This window comes from Engraulis encrasicolus, chromosome 14, assembly GCF_034702125.1.
Source record: "Engraulis encrasicolus isolate BLACKSEA-1 chromosome 14, IST_EnEncr_1.0, whole genome shotgun sequence".
NCBI lineage: Eukaryota > Metazoa > Chordata > Actinopteri > Clupeiformes > Engraulidae > Engraulis > Engraulis encrasicolus.
The window spans coordinates 18826067-18846295 of NC_085870.1; the positions used below are offsets into that span (position 1 = coordinate 18826067).

The window sequence follows — 20229 nt, forward strand, 5'->3', positions numbered from 1 at the left end:
AGAGTGTAAGGGTTTACAGTCTGTGTGTGTGTGTGTGTGTGTGTGTGTGTGTGTGTGTGTGTGTGTGTGTGTGTGTGTGTGTGTGTGTGTGTGTGTGTGTGTGTGTGTGTGTGTAAAAGGGTACATTAGCTTGTCTGTGTGTGTTTGGGGTTGTATAGTACCAGGGGGTTCGGGTTTACGGCTCTCAGCTTTCGGTGACGGGGGTTGCTTCATTTCAGACGCGGGGGCCGGAGCCGGAGGTTTGGGTGCCAGAGCCGGTGGGGGAAGGGGGACTCGGTCTCGCATCCTCTGCAAGACATCCTCAGAAAGCTGCAAACAAAACAACGTTTTTATTCAAGATGGGTCATTTGGTGTAGCCATGTCAGTTATCCCCAGAATCCGTCAATAAAACACAGTGACTGTTACTGCTGTATTTGGGACCCTGTCTCACATCCTCTACAGCAGTGGTTGTTAACCTTTTTTGCGTAGCCCCTTAATGCACGCCGTACCTCCTGTGGCACGCTGTAATAGACATTGAAAGTTAACTACTATAGTACTACACTACTATGACAGTGCACGGGGCCTTCAGTAATACATTACGACTTGGTCAATGCCAGTCTGGTAACAGCTCATTTATAATGCCGTGTCTTAAGGGGTTAAAGCCCCCCCTTACCTGTGCCCAAGACTAGCCGCTCACCCCCAACCCAAACTTCTACAAATGTGTACGCACTAAAAAAATATTTCAGTGATTAATTACGATGATTCTTGCTTGAGACGTTAATCAGAACAGAACCTTTATGACTTTACAAGGGGTGAAAACACGTTTCAATTTGGTCTTGATTTGGCCTAATCAGGGTGCGATTTGTAGGGGGGGATGGGGGGGATTGTTCCCTCTTCTGGTTTTGATATCGCCACTTTTTCCTCATGCTTTTAAACACAGTTTAATGTAACTCCATTGATAATGCTTAAAATCTGAAACCTATCCCCCCTTCTGGTTTTCCGACAAATCGCACCCTGGGCCTAATTACAATGTTTGCTAGCAGAATTGTATCCCTATCCCCATCCCTAAATTAAAAACTACAACAAACTACTATTGAGAAAACAAAGCTAAAAGAAAAGTTGGAAAAATCCATCCACCCAGTCAGAAGTTATGGGCCAAACAATTCAGCCATCTTGGATCCAGCCATCTTGAAAGTGTTGTAGCTCCGCGTTTTGGGGATATACTAAATGACATACATGCTATTTTAAGTTGGCTAAGGAACACTGCATATTATATAATTTTAAAAATCAACATGGGTCCGAGTGGGATTCGAACTCACAACCTCCATATCTCTAATCCAGCACCTTTGCCATTGATACTAAATGACATACATGGTATTTTAAGTTGGCTAAGGAACACTGCATATGATATAATTTTGAAAATCAACATGGGTCCGAGTTGGATTTGAACTCAAAACCTCCATATCTCTAATCCAGCACCTTTGACATTGATACTAAACGACATACATGGTAGTTTAAGTTGGCTAAGGAACACTGCATGATATAATTTTGAAAATCAACTTGGGCCTGGGTGGGATTTGGACTCCCAACCTCCATATTGCTAATCAGCTGGCTGTCATGCGCATTCCAGCAAGACAATATCACATTGCATTGAAGAGCTGAACAATAGACTTCTAGAACGGTAGTGCAGCTGCTCGTTAATAGGAATAGAATGTTGAGAGAAAGTGACAGTTGAGATGGAACCCTGTATTGGCAGCACCTGTTCTGATTGACTGTATGGCAGTTAGTATTGTGCTCTAAGGCAGAGGGCAGAATCAAAACTGTTTCTAGTTTTTAGATCGCTGTAAACAAAACTAAAAAGAATTGGCCTTGGCACAGATTGGACTCAATAGTCGTTAAGGCAGAGGGGTAGGGGTAAGGGGGAGGGCTTTTTAGCCCTCAAAAAGGAGGGGTTCGGACAGGCAAACTCCGTTTGGAGGGGTAAGGGGTAGGGTTGTCGTATCGGATCGGATGGATCGGATCGGCTGCCGATATTGGCAAAAAAATGCGGATCGGTATCGGATCGGCATGCACGGAAAAATCCGATCCAGATTTCCTATCCATTTTCCTGTTTAATGATTATTAATATCTGAAAAAACAGATCAGTTTCTCATTAAAAACCATTGTGTATCACTGTTCACTGTGTGTAACTATTCAGTTGGCTAGTTGTTACTAAAAGTAAAAACCCTTTTCAACATGACTGTGACAACAAAGTAAGTAGGCTAAATAACTTTCAACTTAAATACTCCGATAGGCCGGTATCGGTATCGGCCGGTATCGGAATCGGATCGGAAGTGAAATAAAATATCTGTATCGGATCGGAAGTGCAAAAACCTGGATCGGGACATCTCTAGTAAGGGGTAGGGGTAGAAAAATACAAATGGGAAAGGCCCTTGGTCACAATCTCAACACAAACAGAATTCCGCGCTCCCGCTGAAATTTCTAGCGCACCCCCAGGGGGTGCCCGCACCCCAGGTTAAGAACCACTGCTCTAGAGTCTACAGGACATCTTCAGAGAGCTGCAACCAGGGACGCCGGCAGGGGGGTACAAAGGGGTCACTTGTCCCGGGCCCAGGGTGAGAGGGCCCCCAAAATGGATCCTCATTACATTGTACTGACTGGGTTTGGGGCCCTTTCAGATGTCTTTGTCCCGGGCCCAGCCAAAGCTGTCAGCGTCCCTGGCAGCAACCAAAACATATAACCCATACACACAGAGACTCAAGGCTTGACATTGGCAACCAAAACACAACCCACACACTGACCCAATCGGGGCACATCGGGGTGTACCCAGAACATGGCCAAGTTAACCTGCAGGAAATGGTAAACCTGCTAATACTTTGTAGATAGCCCACTGACGTCATTAAGTTAAGAAGGTAATAATAACCTCAACCTGGTTTACTACTAAGCCAGGTTCTTGGAATACTCTCTCTCTCTCTCTCTCACACACACACACACACACACACACACACACACACACACACACACACACACACACACGCACGCACGCACGCGCACACACACACGTACGCACGGCTTGATATTTGCACCTGCCAACCAGCCAAATGCTATCTAGCTATGGCTGTAACAGTTCTAAAATCTACAAAGTAAATTCATTGTAAAAAAAAAAATCTGACAACAACTGTTGCTACTACTAGTAGAAAGACTGAATGATTAGAAACTCTGGGAAACCACTAGACACAGTGGCTGGGGAAAAATCAAACCATACAGACTTAGTAGACAATCCAGAAGATGGTTCAATCATGCAACTATTACAGTCAACCTTCAGTTAAGCCAGTAACCACCAGAAACCTGTAACCCCCAACATACTGTACTAGACTAAAATTATCAGAAAGGCGTATTTTATAACTTCCCTAAAAAATAAGATTTTGACAAGTACAACTTTCTCACTTTACTCAAAGTTTGAGTTTGTGTATATTAGGTAAGAAAAAAACGTATAGAGAACTTTAATTTTGTTAACTAAGTGGACCTTTAAAAAGCTATAGCCCATGCACAAGCTTATTAGTTTATCCTTAGTCATCATGTCAAAATTACAGTTAACCTGCAGTTAACAAAAACCTGCAACCCCCACACAGACTTCCTATACATGCTGTCGAGTCTAGTCACACTGACACAATTCTCCTCAGAAAGCACCAACCCACACACAGACTTGCACTATATTGCCAAAAGTGTTCGCTAGCTAACTGCCTTGACTCCCACATCAACTTACTGTAAGTGCCATTCCATCCCTAACCTATAGGGCTCCATATGATGTCGGACTGGACCTTTTGCTGCTATTACAGTGTGAACTCTTCTTGGAAGGCTGTCCACAAGATTGAGGAGTGTGTTTATATGACTTTTTGATAAATTGTTCTAAAAGTGCATCTGTGAGGTCACACACTGATGTTTGTCGAAAAGGCTTGGCTCCCAAAGGTGCTCTATCGAGTTCAGCTCAGGATTCTGAGGCAAGGCAGGTTAGCAAATACTTTTGGCAATATAGTGCACTAGACAACATAGTGCAGTCATGTAATTATTAACTACATAATTATAACACATTAATAAAGGAGTGCAGTATGACCATTACACATGAAAGACAGACAACCAAAACAGATTTGACTCTGACAGGCATCCCTTCCAGTTGAGAGCAAACACTGGCGTGAATGGAACAGTTGTGTGTGGAATTACAGTAGCCAGAGCAGTGTTCCAGAGCCCAGTGTGTTCAGTTGGCTGGCTGTGTCTGTCTTCACAACACTCTCCGTGCCATATACAGCCAAGGCAATTCACATGACCAGCCTGCAGTGCTCTCGACCACTCACCCGGTTAGTCTGGTGGGTCAAATGAGGACACTGAGGCATGACAGTGAACATGAGGAGACTCTCAGACAGAATGCCAAGAAGCAGACAAACTGTAGTCTCAATGCATTTACCGGGATATTTCAACTAAATGACTCATTGGAATACGGTGGTAGCAGAGCTTGTCGTCTGCTACAAACATTCGATGTTGAATTTTAGTTCTAGAATGCAGAACTGAAAGCTTACGTCGCGCGGAGTTTATCGAGCACTTATTCAAGAGACGTTTTGTCTCCCCTGGACTCGACTCATATATCCCTATATTAGTTCTTGGCAGAGGTCTGTTTAGGACTGCGCAAAATCGACTATTCTGGAGAGGAAGGTTAGGGCTGTATGCTGTAACCGTGACAGAGGTTTTCTGTTTCTCATGTCACAAAAAAGAAGCCCAGTGCACCCATGACCTTGTGTACCAAGAACGACACACACTCAGAGATTAACATTCCGACACAGATGTGACTCAGCTTTGGTAATCCAGGGTTGTCGTGAAAGCACAAGAGTCCAGGAAAATGTATAGCATGTATGTTCTGCGAAGCCAATTATTGTCATATTAATTACATGCGCCACTTCGTATGCTGTTCAACAGCTAGGCAATCTTCCCAGGCTGCACGTCGCCCCATAGTGGAGTTCAACGTTTCCTACCAGTTCATCTGAGGACACCAGTATAATTAGCATGCTAGTGTAGCACAGACTTTTATCAAAATTTTAATACGCATAACACAAACACTTCCAGAAATAATACAATCCGTAGCGAATTATAAACCATCTGATTTAGACCAGGTCTTTTCAAACTCTTAATATTATATTAATAATAAACAGACTGAGTCTTGCAGTGTTATTTTACCTTGACTCCTTGAAGTACAGTCACTCTTTCTTCTTCGTCTAGACCGAATGACACCTTCCTTGACGTGCTTTCCTGGCCTCCCATGGCCGTTTTGATGTGTAGAGCTAAAAGGCTCTGGTGGTGTATACTGTAAATTAAAATTATGATCTTCCTGACAGAGTCACCGGCCGCGCCAGTGGTCAAGTCTTCCAAGAGAGGTCACTTTCCTTCCAGTACGGGACAGTATGCTCGACGCGCATAGGCTGATAAAATAATGGAAATCCAATTGAATTTTATCCTGCATCACATGCTCTTCAGGAAGCATGGGACCTGTAGTCTTCTATGCAGAGTTCAACCTATCAGATCGCTGTGTTAATTTATCTGAACGGTACCCGATTAAAATTGTAGACATTTGAAAGAACGAAGGTACAGAGCACCAAGCATTTCTTTTCCGCCTACGGATAAGCATCAGTTGAAGTGAAGGAAAAGACCTAAGCTATACCTGCCAAGAACCAGCAGAGGTCGTGGTCGGTTAAAAGTACATGAGGCATTGACGTGAATCATGGTACAGTAGTGTGACTGCACACTGCATTCCCAAAACCCCATTAATTTTATTTCTCCCCAGTCTAATAGAAATAAATTGATGCAATGATTTATAGGACTGGTCTAGTTTATGGTTTAAATCTGGTTTAAATGAAACGTCTAGTTGGCCATAATGTCCAAGATGTTGCACAATGTTTGCATTCTTTTCTGATAAAATCCCTGACCAATTAAGTCTGCAATTGAAGGGTTAAATGATGTAGAGGGAATGAAAAATACATCTACTTTCGTACATCTAAAAGCTGAACACAATATTACAAACTGCATTACATAAAAATACCAATAAATTAAACGGACCCAGACAAAACCACCACAGGACGAAATGTGTTTCCCCCAATCACATCATGGGCAAATCTATGTTTTATGTATGAATGGAAAAAGAAACAGATGTTTCATCCACAACATTCAAAATATATATATGTACATTATTTGGTCACAAAAATACCCCTCTCTCTTTTTTTCTCTGTCAAGTGAAACAACTGAATAAAACATTTGCCATTACATTAAATATAAAATCACAGGGCAAGTAATTAGCAGTGTGCACATCAGAGCGGAGGACCAGAGGGGTAATTCAAAGAAAACAGTTAAGTGAAAAACCTGGGTATGTTACTATATAGAAAGTAATAAACATGCCAATAGACAGCCTGCAGACGTCATATAATTAAGAATATGAGGACTCCTTGCTCATTTATTCGCTGATTTACCACTAGCTCCAGATTAACTTTTGGGGGCAGCCGTGGCCTAATGGTTAAGGAGATGGGGGTGGTTAAGGAGATCAGAGGGTAGCAAGTTCAACTCTCGCCCTTTGATTCCCTACCTCACTCCATGACTTAAGTGCCCTTGAGCAATGCACCTACGGTAACCCCATACTACTTCAGGGACTGTAACCAATTACATGTACTAAAAAAAAACTAGGTCACTTTGGATAAAATTGTTTGTTGAGTGTAATGAAATGTTACTTAATCAGGTTTGCCACAGAACCGGCTTCTTTGAATACTCCCAAGGTCTGTTGGAATAACCTAAGACAGGCAGTGACATAGTGATGACTCTCACTAGGCTTTATACAAAAATAAAAGATCACTAAAAATAAATAAATATATTGCAAATCTAAAAGCCTAGACACACACAAACACGAGCACTAGAGATGAAAGAAGCCTGGCCCCTGGAGAAAGGCGTCTCCTCAGTCGTCTCCTCAGTCACCTCCTCCGCACTACTCAGGACAAGGGACAGGTCCAGGTTTTGGGTTCCTCTCATCCGGGCAGGACAGAGCTCATCATCAACTATCCTGGATTGCACTTCTCAAAAGAGAAGCTGTTAGCCTGTTAGCAACTTCGGTAGTTGCCAATGGGAAAATGCATTGAAAACAGCAAAGTAGCTAATGTAGTAAGCAACTTTGGTTTTGAGAAATCCACCCCTGGATTGCATTTCTCGACAACATTGTTGCTAACTAAGACAACAGCTTACTTGGTTGCAATGCAATTTCCCATTGGCAACTTATTAAGTTGCTAACTAGTTAGCAACAACGCTGTCGAGAAACGGGGTCCTGGACTCCTTTTCTCGAAAGCATCCTTACTAAACCAGTTGCAACCGAGTAAGTTGCTAACTGAGTTAGCAGTGCCGATGTTGAGAAACGCACCGCAGACCTCAAACCTCACTCCACCAGAGACATATACTGTGCAAGTGAACTCACACCGGCGAGGCATCAGCATCCTCAAGTACAGTTTAACCAGCTGTACAACTGTAGGGGCTTAAACAGGGTCTCTTGCTGTATACAAAGGCAACCCAACTATCCAGGTCTCAGTACTTCAGTTCAAGAGTCAAGAAATACCGCACACTGTCCATTCCACCAACAAACTTTTAAACTTTTCGGTCATCCGATCTTCTTCGAATGAAGGTCGGATGACCGAAACGTATTAAAGTTTGTTGGTGGAATGGACAGTGTGCAGGATTTCTTAACTCTTGAATGACAACCCCACTTAGATAATATCCTACCACGCACCTGTCCAACAACAGAGGTATGCAAAAGCGTCCTTTTGAACAGTTCTTCAATTCAGACACATCATGAACTCATGTATATGAGGGCACAGGGGGTCTTGCTATAACCAAGGCAACGTCATCCAATCAGGATTCAGCACTGCACCAGACACATATACCGTGTCGTGAACGCTATTATACGAGGGGTTCTTTCTACACCAAGGCAAAACCATCCCTCAGCTACAAGTTTAACCAGCTGTAGCCTTAAATGGCTACGTGCCTCAATACTGCGTAATAGGCTTGAGTGCTCAGGAGTAAATGTGACAGAAAACGGGGAGCTGTGTGCACAAGGATCAATAGATACGGTAGTCACTGTACAGGCTGAGGGTCAACACTGGTTGTGATCTGGCGTTAACTGTGTATATTGTGGCGAGTGGTCTCAGTATGGCATGGGGTGTTACAGAGCTCTTGGCTGTTACTAACAAGCAAAGCAGGAGAGGATACCATGCTATACTAAGCTATAGTTGAGCATTGATGTTACAGAGAGGTGTGTGTGTCCATTCTTCCCACCCACATCATGTGGATGTCTGCAACTGTGTGTGTGTGTGTGTGTGTGTGTGTGTGTGTGTGTGTGTGTGTGTGTGTGTGTGTGTGTGTGTGTGTGTGTGTGTGTGTGTGTGTGTGTGTGAGCATCTAAGTCACAGTTTCAGTGTATAAAGTCATTCAGAGTCCCAAAGGGTCGTGTGGATACCCATGATTTGTCCAGACCAGACAGGCACCAGGGAAAAGGGACAAGAGGGACACACAACGACTAGATGACGAGACTAGCAGTGCACAGCCACGAGGCAGCGAGCGGCAGTGGCGTCCGTGGTGGTGTTGGCAGACCAATGACAACCCTATCATCAAAACTAATGACCCGACAAAACGAACGAACGAACGAAGAGGAGGAAAAGACCCGACAGCTAAACGAGTGGACGAGCCACCGACTGAACAATTAACAGGTATTGTGGTATGAAAGGCAGCATGAAATAGAAATCGACCCATGCTATGCAGTGCGCTGGGGGGAAGGGCAGAGGGGTAATCATCAAAAGCTTGCATAACACATCAATACAACCTGTGGCCAAGGGGAAAGAGAAAAAAGAAATGTGCATAAACACATCTACAGGCTGGCTCAAACAAAAAATTAAAAACAAAAACAATACTCTCGGTACGGTAGTAGCAAGTGGGCATCCATCCATCCATCACGATTGGCCGGTGGGTGGGTTTGCGATGAGAGCAGCTGTCAACAATGCAGGGAGAGGATGGAGGGATGCAGCCAGCCAGCCAGCCAGCCAGGGAGAGAGGGGGAGATAGAGAGATGGCGGGACAGAGGGAGGGCAATCTGCCAAAGAATGCCTTCCCCTCCAGTAGAGAGTGCCACACATACCTCCGCCGTTGCAACGGCCCTTATACACACACAGAGAGGCAATCTCTTCTTTGCTTTCAGTGTGTCCTGTGGTCCTCGCCTGTCGCCTGTGCTGTGTTACAGTGTATGCTAGTATTGTTTCAGATCCCTCCCTCCATTCCTCTTGCCTGTCATCTCTCTCTCTCCCCCTTTTCACTCCTCATTGCTCGTGTCCATCACTCCATCATCTCTTCATCTCATCTAACTCTCGCTATCGCTCGTGTCCATCACCCCTCCTCCTTCTCCCCCCCTTCCTGTTTCTCAGGCGTTGATGGCCCTCCAGCGGTCGCTGTCGATGCTGTTGATGCTGCCCACGCCGTAGGGCCCCGAGGCCACATCGTCCAGGTAGGCCCCCGTGGAGCCGTCGATCTGCGTACTGGAGAAGGAGCTGTGGTCCAGGTCCTTGCGGCTCATGCCTGACGACGTGTGCGGCAGGTGCACGTCCGTCTCCTCCGGCTCGTCGATCTGCGACTTGTAGGAGAAGAGGATCTTGGGCTCCGAGCTGGGGGAGGGAGTCGGGGGATAAGGAAAGAGTTGTAGAAGAGTTTGGGGAGAGGGTGTGGGGGGGAAAGGTTGAAGAAGGGTTAAGAAATAGTTGAAGGTTTTGAGGTGGAGATACAAAAAGAGTTGGAAAAAATTAGTTGGAACAGGGTTTGGAGAAGGTTTGGGAGAAGTATTGGGAAAAGGATTGGGAAATGAATTGAGAAAAGGGTTGCAAAATGTTCGGAAAGGGTTGCAAAAGGTTGCAAGTCAAGGGGATTCAGACAGGGTAGAGGAGGAAAAAAACACAATAAAGAAAAGATGGATGAGCTGATGACCAAATGTGCCTAGTGGTAAAAACAAATTCCAACCATTAGCCAGACATGCTTGAAAAGCTTAGCAAATGTTAGCCACTGTGGCCATTCCCAAGGAATCTTATTTCATGACCAAAACTCAAGTGTATTTATATGGAACTGTAATGATGAGCTATGATCTCGCTCCTGATATCCAATATCTAATATTCCTGCTTTTTATTACAAAGCCAATATGCTGACAGGCTGTGGTTGGTACTGTACTGTCTGCGGTGGAAGAGAAGAGAAGAGAAGAGAAGAGAAGAAAAGAAAAGAAAAGAAAAGAAAAGAAAAGAAAAGAAAAGAAAAGAAAGGAGAAGAGAAGAAAAGAGAGGTGAAGAGAAGAGAAGAGAAGAGAAGAGAAGAGAAGAGAAGAGAAGAGAAGAGAAGAGAAGAGAAGAGAAGAGAAGAGGAGAGAAGAGGAGAGGAGAGATACAGAGAAGAGAAAAGATGAGAGGAGAAGAGAAAAGAGAAGAGAACAGAAGAAAAGATAAGAGAGGTGAAGAGAAGAGATAAGAGAGGTGAAGAGAATAGATAGGAGGAGAAGAAAAGAAAAGAGAAGAGAAGAAAAGACTGCGGTGTTGTTCTGCCATTTCTACTCACCCGAAGAAACCCTTGAGGAATGCGACGTAGATGAGAGGAGAGAAGACGGAGAAGTAGAGGAATGTGGTCACGTCCACACAGCTGGGGAAGACAAAACAAATGGACAGAGAGAGAGAGAGAGAGAGAGAGAGAGAGAGAGAGAGAGAGAGAGAGAGAGAGAGAGAGAGAGAGAGAGAGAGAGAGAGAGAGAGAGAGAGAGAGAGAATCCAATAAGCCTTCAATATGACATGACCTGCGTTGTAACAGGAAAATAAATGAAAGCAGATGACATTGTGTGTGTGTGTGTGTGTGTGTGTGTGTGTGTGTGTGTGTGTGTGTGTGTGTGTGTGTGTGTGTGTGTGTGTGTGTGTGTGCGCGCGCGCGCACGCTAAAGGGAGGAGATGCAGGCATATTGAATTGTAGGGCCTCGGAGTCAAAGTGAAAAACTGCCATGGGGTTAACAAGAGATACATTTCTTCCCAGAGAAAGTTTGGGTGAGCTATGCACCTGCCACCGCTGCCTCCCCTCCTAAATATCAACCAACATGTGCATGTGCTTCAAGGTCCACCGCGCTCTAAGCCTTATCTACCTCAGATATACGAGGCAATATTATAAATACAGTGTGTGTGATGAACGAGGCGAGGAGGGAGCTGGCATAGGGGCAGACTGCCAAACCCTCCCAGAGTCATGGAGTAACCAGTGCAGGTGCAACCTAGCCTGATTATCATCGAATTTCAAATCTCTTTCAGACTTGGTCTGACCAAGAGCATGACAATTAACGTTTCCAAAACGGCATGGTTGACCCGCCCCACCAAGATTTGCTACTGGTGGACAGGTGTCGGACAAAGTGGGTGGAGTTTCCAATTTCTTGGGAGATCAAAAACGATATTTACGTTGCTCTTAGCTTGACTAGAAGCAACAGAGAAGATGTTGCACCACTAGGAGGGCATGGCCTGAGAAAAAAAGACCTATGTTGTAAACCATGTCATGTTGGGCAAATGCATGTCCATCTGCAGCCTTAAAACACATGTGCATTTTTGAGGCAGCAGGTGGAAAAGTTAAACCGACTTAAATTGTACACCGACACATACAAAACACAATAGTACACAGCAGCACCACTGCAGGCACCACTGTGTCTTTACCCCCTTTATTTAACCTTCATGTAATCAGAATTTACCCATATTACTTCTCTCCTCTGCTATAGCCCCAATTTTAAAACATAAAACATTTTTTTTACTATAATATGAATCTTACATACAGAACAGTAGAACCCGATCTGTAGACAAAAGATCATGCCACACATAAACTTAGGTCTATTATTTTTTTACCAGAGTCCTTCAATGATGTTGGCACACAGTAGGGCGCTGCCAAGACCCTGCACCAGGTTGAGGGCAGCCAAGATGCCAGCATACACGTAGAAACTCTTCTTGGCTGAGGGTGGACAGGGAACAAACAGAGGGAGTGAGATTATCTTCCAGGATGAAAAAGGTTAGTATTATTCTCTGACTATAACTTTGTAAAATGTAAAATGATCAAATGATCTGTGGAAGACTTTTCATTGTCATGATTTGTTGGGTATGTGGGGGAAATAACAGAATGATCTCATCATCTAACTGACGATTTCAGTTGCTATTTTTATTTTTATCGTCTGCACGCCAAGTCAGTTGCTATTCATTGTGTGTGGGTCTCTATTTTGAGGCTTTTGTCATCACACTCACATGGTAAGTATATTCTTTCCCTGATCTTGGTTTTCGGAAGGATGACGATCAAAGAATAAACCTGGAAGAAAGTGAAATATCATCATTAGCAATACACAAAACTGATATTATTAGCAATAAACAAAAATGATATACAAATCAAAACATTTAGACATGCAGACTCAACTACATTAGTAACAACGGCATACTGTTGGGAGTCTTAACTTGAATTCTATTGGCTAATTACCAGGAAGAAGAAGCAGGAGCTGGCCAACCAGAAGTGGCGCCCTCCGTGCCCGTAGATATTGAAGTCCTCAGCTGAGAGATGTTCATCTGGATAAAGAATCTCCAATGTTCCCTGAAGGACAAATTTAAATACCACAACAAACTCATGACTCAGTATGTTTATTATTTATTTCCAACCAGCATGTTTATTTATGCCAGTTTACACAACTGAAGGGAATTTCCAGACTTGCATGTGTCCCTCATGTGTCCCTGTACCTGTGTGATGGAGTAACCCAGAGCCAAGACAGCCGTAATGGCCAGCACACGCTTGATGCTGGACTTGCTCTCAAGATGACCTGCAACAGAAATAGGATATGTGTTGATAAAAAAACACACAACAATCCACATGTTTTCCCATATTGTATTTGTATATGTAATGTATATCTCAGGGTATATATCTGTTATTGCAGAGTCCACATTTTTGGTGCAAATAGAAACTGTTCAGCCATGATTCATTTGTAAATGGGAAACTCCCAAGTCGTACCGAATGCCAGTCCTAATATGATTACACTCAGCTCAATGGCCAGCAGGAAGAAGCGTGTTATCTCCCACAGCACCTGAGGAGAGGAGAGGAGAGGAGAGGAGAGGAGAGGAGAGGATTATTAGATTGACAAGGCAGTTCATTTTCACACTCATCCTCACTGAAGCATGTTTGGGTGGACGGCTGCTTGATATCTGACTGGCTGTCTGAGCCGTCTACCCACCCACACTGTATTCTTTAACTCTGCACAGCACTTTAAGTAAATTTGCACCAAATGAGTTCTCCCTACTATACAGCCTGACAAACTCCAGCCAGTGTTGCCAGATTGGGCGGTTACTCGCCCAATTGGGCTGCTTGGAATGGCCGTCTGCGGATAAAAACGGGAAAAATCAGCCATTTGGCGTTTTTTTCTGTAGTTTCATGTCCATAGAAATCAATGCAAATGTATTGTTGAAATTGGGCGGAATTTAGCGCCTCTTGGCGGTTTTTTAGCACCTCTTGGGCAGGATTTGATCAGACAGATCTGGCAACATTGTCTCCAGCCCAATGAGTCAGTGTGCAGTTAGGAACTGTGTAGCTGGTTGTTCCTCACGCGGCTAGCCAGCCCAGCAGACACATGGGACCATCGCACACATGCTTATAATACAACTGGCAACAGCCAATCAGATGAGTCAGTGAGTCACTCCCTATTCAGACTTGGCAACAACACGGCAAAAAGTTGCTGTTAAAGCCCATATGAGTTTCTATTAGCATTCGCTGTTGACCATTTGTCAAGACGTCCAAGCGAGTCAGCATGGCATAAACATAGCCTGGGCGAAAGCCGACTGTTGACTCCGTCAAACAGTCTGGTGAAAGCTAAGACCAATCTGTCTCCGTGGAGGGTGACAGATGGTCTGATCTTACTCTGCCATTTTAATTCATTGGAGTTCCGAATTCAAATTAAAATCCATATTGTGTTTTATTAGCATGACTGTTACGATATAGTGCTGCAAAAGCAAACAAATAACAAAAACTAAGTGTGAGAAGTTACCTTAACCAATCAGTAACAGACTACGCAGCTGAGTTCTGCATCACCACTCTCAACTGTTTACTGATTGGTTAAACAGTGAGCGAACCAAGCTAGGAGGGTTTTGCCAGACTAGGTGCAGAGCCAAAAATCTTTGTTTGGGTGGAGAACATAGGATGGCGTTGCCAGGCAAAGTCAGCATAGCAAAAACAAGCCTCTTAGAGAAGCTCATAGCAGCTACAGGTGGGAGGTCTCATTTTGCCAGTGTAAGCAGCATGCTAATATGTGGTCGAGCTAATAGCTTATAACACTCATGTTGGAAATTGTCACTCATAAACCTGTCTTGTGAACGAGTGGTGAAAGACCAAAGAGAAAGACCAAAGGAAAAACTATTCAGGGAACATTATTGCATGTACTGTTACCTGAGTTCAGCGGTCTATGGTGACAGTGGTTTTATAAATGAGTTCAACTTTCGGTTGGAAATCAGGAACTACACATGTGTAAGATCTTCCTCAACTCAACCAAATTTTAGGTCGTGTGTTCCTTGAAATCACAGTTGCTAATCAGTTACACTTTCTGTAGTTGCCAATGGCAACCAACAAAGAAGCTAATACAGTATAGTTAACAACCATGGCTTCCAGAAATGAACTCCTGGATTGACCTGTGAGAGATATCTATTGGCAAACTCAACACTATGCAGCAAAAAAACTCATCCCACATCTGTAATCCTCCATTCCCCAGCAACACAGCACTTTATGCACTTAGCCCACAACCCCGCTCTAAATGCATTCTGGCCACTTCACTACCTCTCTGCACAGTGAAGCCGACATGGGGGGGACAAAGGGATTAGCTGTCCTGGGCTCAGTAAGAGAGGGGACCCAAAATTGGGTCCACATTACATTGTATGTATTAGATTGGGGGCCCTTTCAGATGACTTTGTCCTGGGCCCAGCAAAACCTGTCAGCGGCCCTGCCTCTGCATGCACAGCACAGGCTGCCAACAATTCCCCTCCCGTGTCTGCCCTACTTTACCCCAAGCATTATCTACGCACGTGAGTGACAAATAACCACCCGTGTGTAAATCTTGTTTCTGGTATCTTGTATCAGTAGGCACTCCTCTTACCTTATCTACGACGGTGGCCGCGCTGGATGCACTCACAGTCATGGACACTATTGCACGGGTGATGCCGACCGCAGCTACTACGAACACCTGCAAGAGGAGAACGGAAAGGAAGAATAAGAATTGCGTGTTAAGATGAAACTTTTTTTTTTTTTTTTTTTTAAAGGTATACTATATTTGTTACATTGTATGCAAGGGTTATGTCTGCCTTGAGTCAAACAAAATTTCCCATTACTACTAATAAATATATAATGTTTATTTATATTTTAAAAGAAGACCAAAGAAGACAGAACAAAGAAAAAAACAGGAAGAACAAAAAGAGTAGCAGACAAGAAGACATTGTTGTGTGCATTTGTGCGTTGTCTGCGATGATGTGTGCGGGTTTGGGTGCATCGATGTTTACATTGCATCATATCACATGCAAGAAATAGCAGAGGCTTTTATCCAAATCCCCTCACAAATGAGGCAATGCGACTCACAAACAAGGCAGTGTAAGGAAGTTGAACAGGGAGCTTACGAGTATGTAGAAGGTGATGAAGATGGGGGAGGAGGTGACGCGGATCTTGGCGCGCGCTGAAGGCAGCTTCCAGAGCAGGAACATGAAGAAGGCTACATTGGGAACCAGGAGCAGCAGGTCCCAATAGCGCACTCTGTGGAGGAGGAGGGGGTGTGAAGAGGAGACATTAGACATTACAGGTCATTACACATAGCTGACCGACGCTTTTATACAAAGCCACTTACAGTTAACAATCAAAACGCATTTTCAACTAGAAATGTGCTCAAAGATAAGGAAGCTGTTTGATGGAACATTTGACTAATGTTTTCAAGTCTTTCTGCTGAGTTATCCTGCTGATAGACACACATACAGACAGACAGACAGACAGAGACAGACAGACAAACTAACAGACAAACCAACGCGACCGAAAACATAACCTCCTTGGCGGAGGAAATAGACAGACAGACAAACCATCAGACAGACAAACCAACACGACCGAAAACATAAATTCCTTGGTGGAGGTAATAAAGCACATTTATCCCAAGTGCACATTTGAGAGTCAAAGTGAAAAGTTACTTAGGTGGAGGGTATTGGTCTACTGCAGTGTTTCCCAACCTTTTTTGACTCGCGTACCCCCTAAGCCTTTTTGTTGTATCATGAGTACCCCCTATCCCATGCTCACTATATATTCCTTTATCCCAGTATGACTATACTCTATTCAATTGTCATTATCACATTTTTCCGCGTACCCCCTGAGGTGTGCTCGCGTACCCCTAGTGGTACACGTACCCCTGGTTGGGAAACACTGGTCTACTGTGTGGAGGAGGGGGCAGAGAGGAGGAGGCATTAGCACTGATAATATTTACACACAGTGTCAACAGAGCAGAGACGGTAACAATACGCTCAAGTTCTCTTTGCAAATCACAGTCGGCCACTGCACTGTTATTGTGGAAGGACTAATCTTCTTCAATGCATTCAGAACTGTTGTGCTCAGAGTCGCCTCTGCACTGCCAAAACAAAGAACATCAGTGCAAATTGTTCATCAGACATTACATGACATAGCACTTCGCTAATGCTTTTTAAACAAAGTGACTTCATTACTAGGGTAAAGGGTAGACATTTCTTACAGTCCCTAAAGCAATTGGAGGTCAGATGTTTGCTCAAGAATAATTTGACAATTTAGCTACCTATTAGTTAGAATGGGACGTGAGCCTGCACCCACATGACACAAAAAAACCCAACCCAACTCCCTGACCATTAGGTCAACACCAACGGACCAATGCAACAATGGAGATTAGAGAGGTGGAGGAGCCAAGGGAGGGGAGCTGTGGGGAAAGGGGGGAAATTAAGAGAGGCAAAAGAGGACATTTAATTTTATGCCAGGGGTTTTCCAAAGGAAAAAATGAGGTTAACACTTATTCTGTAGTTTGTGATGTTGCATCCCAATGTTACATAAATAACACCTTCACTAAGCACCAATACGCAATAGAAGCACAAACAGACGGAAATGCACATAGGGTGTAAATGCACTCGCTTGAAACAATGCGTATTGTAACCCTAATATCACCTCAAAATATAAACATAAAAACACTAATTTGTAACAGACGTTGTGATTCTTCAGTGACTTACTATGAAATATCTCTCCAAAAAAGGGTATTATTATAACTGTTACATAAGCAAAGTGCTATGTGAAGTTATTACATGTGTAATAAGAACTTGATTATTCAAAAGGAGGACAGCAGTCCTAGTCACTGTGCAAAGTGTCAAGCTGGTGACATTGAAATAACAACACAAGACCCTCTGTCCTGGGGAATAACATTGCAGATGTACAGATAAGTAGGCCTACCTGGGAAATAACTGAAACAGAAGTTGAAAAAGAGGAAGAGACAGCACTGAAAAATGTCACAACCACCTATACTAGGCTTGTGGCTTCACAGCGGTAGATAACGGTGGTAGTGAAACAATCATGTAATGGCGCCATTTTAGTATCTTAGTATCTTTTTTTATTACCAGGAAGCATTGTATCAAAATAAAAGGAGTTATGGTTAACCAGCAGTTACCACTGCAACTCTTGTTCTGCCGTGGCATTACTAAATATCTTTGATTCTCTAAAATGAATCTGACAAAAAGTCAGATTAAAGTCAAGTGCCAGTTACATGTACACTACAGGCTAGCCCATATCCACAGGGCAGTCATGGGTAAGCGGCTAGAGTCAGACTTGTAGCCCAATGGTTGCCGGTTTGACTCCCGACCTGCCAGATTAGTGGGGGGATTAATTAACCAGTGCTCTCCCCCATCCTTCTCCATGACTGAGGTGAGTTAACCTGAGCATGGTACCGTCCTACCACACTGCTCCGCTACTAAGGGCCGTTTGGGGCTGCCATGCACAGAGGCAATTTTGTTGTGTGCATTGAGCACTGTGTGCTGTGGAGTGCTGCGTCAAAACAACAATGGGAGTTTCCCAGGTGGGCTTTCGCTTTCACATTCATACATACACCTAAAAAAAGCTTTTCTTCAGGCGTGTGCGGCCCACAACTGCATCTGACTTACTTTGAGGTGCCGATGTCTTCATAGAGCACCAGCAGGCACCTGTGCGGTTTGGTGACGTTGGCCTCGGACCAGGTGGGTGCCGTCGATGTGTTTTCAGGTGTGGGGATCACCGTGACATTGCCGTACACGGCAAACCGCACGGCCTCGGCACCAGTGTCCAGCATCATTCAGTCAGATCCTGGACAGAACAGGACATTGTGGTGAGAAGAACAATAACAATATTTGTCTTGCATTGTGTTTATAATAGTCACATCATATGGGAGGACCATCTTCATACTATTCATACATCATACTATTCATGTAGAACAGTAATTCTCAACCTATTTTGAATAAATGCCCCCCTGAACCTCATTATATAAGCTACAATCTATGGGGAAGACAATGCAGGGCATGGTTTCCACCAAGTACTGATCAGTCAACATTCAGCCAGCTAACAGGGTATGAATTTGACATACCGACTGAAATAAGCTACCCACCTCACGCCAAAAGATATTAAATGTAGCATTTAAAAATAAATTTTAAAAAATGTTTTTAATCTGTACTTATCCTTTTCTTGTTGAGAGATTGCTGGCATATTTTAAACTCATTGAGAGTATACCGGTATATAAGCATAGGCCACTGCAACCAAACTGTAGAGCTTGGTAGCCTACCCTACTGTACAGTAGCTATTACACTTGAAGATGTAGGTCCCCAGAACAGGCCCCCCTGTGGCCAATTCTGAACAGAAACGGTGCAGTGGCACTGTTGCACATTCATTTATCAACAACATTTGTCTTGTTTCAGTAAACGGGGTAATATTGTGTCTCTCCAGTCCACAGACACTGGGACTGTCTGATGAAAGGTCAACAAACTGAGCCAGCTGTTCAATCGATTTCATAGCAAAGTTCTTCTAGAAAAGTCTGGCTATACCAAGCGAGTTCCATCGACATACTAATCTTACATAATCAGAGGTTGACCAATAATCTGTAGCCCATTACCCAACATTAGCTGGACACGTTTTCCACCTATGAATGGCACATTTAGTAATGTAAGGCATAGACAACAGGCTGTCTACATTATTCATAAGAGTAGCAGTTGGCATGAGACCTCATCGTTATTCGCATAATTATACAGTATTAATATTTACTTTATTTAACTACGGGAGACGTGGTCAGCTCCAAAAGACAAGGTGAAGAACATCAAAACGTTGGCCATATGGGTTACTATTGGGTGAGACCCAGTTTATCAATCTAGGCTACCACAAAATAACTTAAATGTATGAGCACGATGATAATTAAGGGATTCATTTTAACCGGCGAACAACAATCATACCTACACGCCTATTGTCCAACTATAGATTCTAGTCTACGTGTTCATGTGGGTTAGCCAGCTGGCTAGCTAAATAAACCCGAGCAAGGCTCGCCACACAGGGAAATAAGCACATACTAGCATTAGCTTGCTATCCTTCGATATGATTAGGTCTGTGACCGTCCAGTTTACTTGAATACACAGCTCTTACCTTGTAGATAATTATTCAAAGGCAAGTGTGTTCCGCAAGTTTGACGGCCAACGTAAAGGCCAGCGACATAGCAAATTTCTGTTTCTGTTCCGCTGTTTACAGCAGAAATGGGCAAAACAAAACAACGCTCCAGCAGCAGTGCTCGATAAATTCCACTGTCACCTGACTGCCTATCTGAGAAATATCCAGGCACCGCCTACCTTTTGCGACAGACACCTTTCACTGCAGTTTCGACATCACAGGCGATTCCAAAATAAAAACCATTGTGTTGTTGGGAAATGCAAGACCCCAAAACCCACTCAAGCCATGTACAAAGGTAGCGAGATCCCAACGCTTGCGTTTTTCTTCAAATGGCCCAAACAAATCCGCAGCATCGCCCCTCGGCCGCAAAGCATCATGGTACTTGTAGGCAAGCTGTCAAATATGAACGCGACCTTTTTATGATAGCCTGTAGGCCTACATCTAAACACAACACTCACGAGC

The 20229-nt window shown here is 43.8% G+C and overlaps 2 protein-coding genes across 3 annotated transcripts in view; both read right to left on the bottom strand.

Annotated features, from left to right (window-relative positions):
• chchd6b (coiled-coil-helix-coiled-coil-helix domain containing 6b) overlaps positions 1–5565 on the bottom strand; it is a 94919-nt gene extending 89354 nt beyond the window's left edge. Inside the window, exons 1-2 of the mRNA XM_063215134.1 lie at positions 5206–5565; positions 162–309 (exon numbers count right to left, since the gene is read on the bottom strand). Of these exons, the coding sequence (XP_063071204.1) occupies positions 162–309; positions 5206–5289 (232 nt within the window). The 5' untranslated portion in view covers positions 5290–5565. The remainder of the gene's footprint in view (positions 1–161; positions 310–5205) is intronic.
• A 1516-nt stretch (positions 5566–7081) lies between these two features.
• Positions 7082–20085, bottom strand: tpra1 (transmembrane protein, adipocyte asscociated 1). Of its 2 annotated transcripts, none has more exons than XM_063215128.1 (11): positions 19947–20085; positions 18249–18426; positions 15720–15852; positions 15206–15292; positions 13081–13153; positions 12813–12892; positions 12559–12669; positions 12333–12393; positions 11943–12045; positions 10636–10716; positions 7082–9704 (listed from the first exon to the last, which is right to left on the bottom strand). In XM_063215128.1, exons 2-11 carry the CDS (start codon positions 18413–18415, stop codon positions 9464–9466), a joined length of 1137 nt encoding a protein of 378 aa, XP_063071198.1. In that variant the 5' UTR covers positions 18416–18426; positions 19947–20085; the 3' UTR covers positions 7082–9463. The 2 variants fall into 2 exon arrangements, with proteins under 2 accessions (XP_063071198.1, XP_063071197.1); XM_063215127.1 differs by lacking the exon at positions 19947–20085 and adding an exon at positions 19747–19925.
• Between the last annotated feature and the right edge of the window lie 144 nt (positions 20086–20229).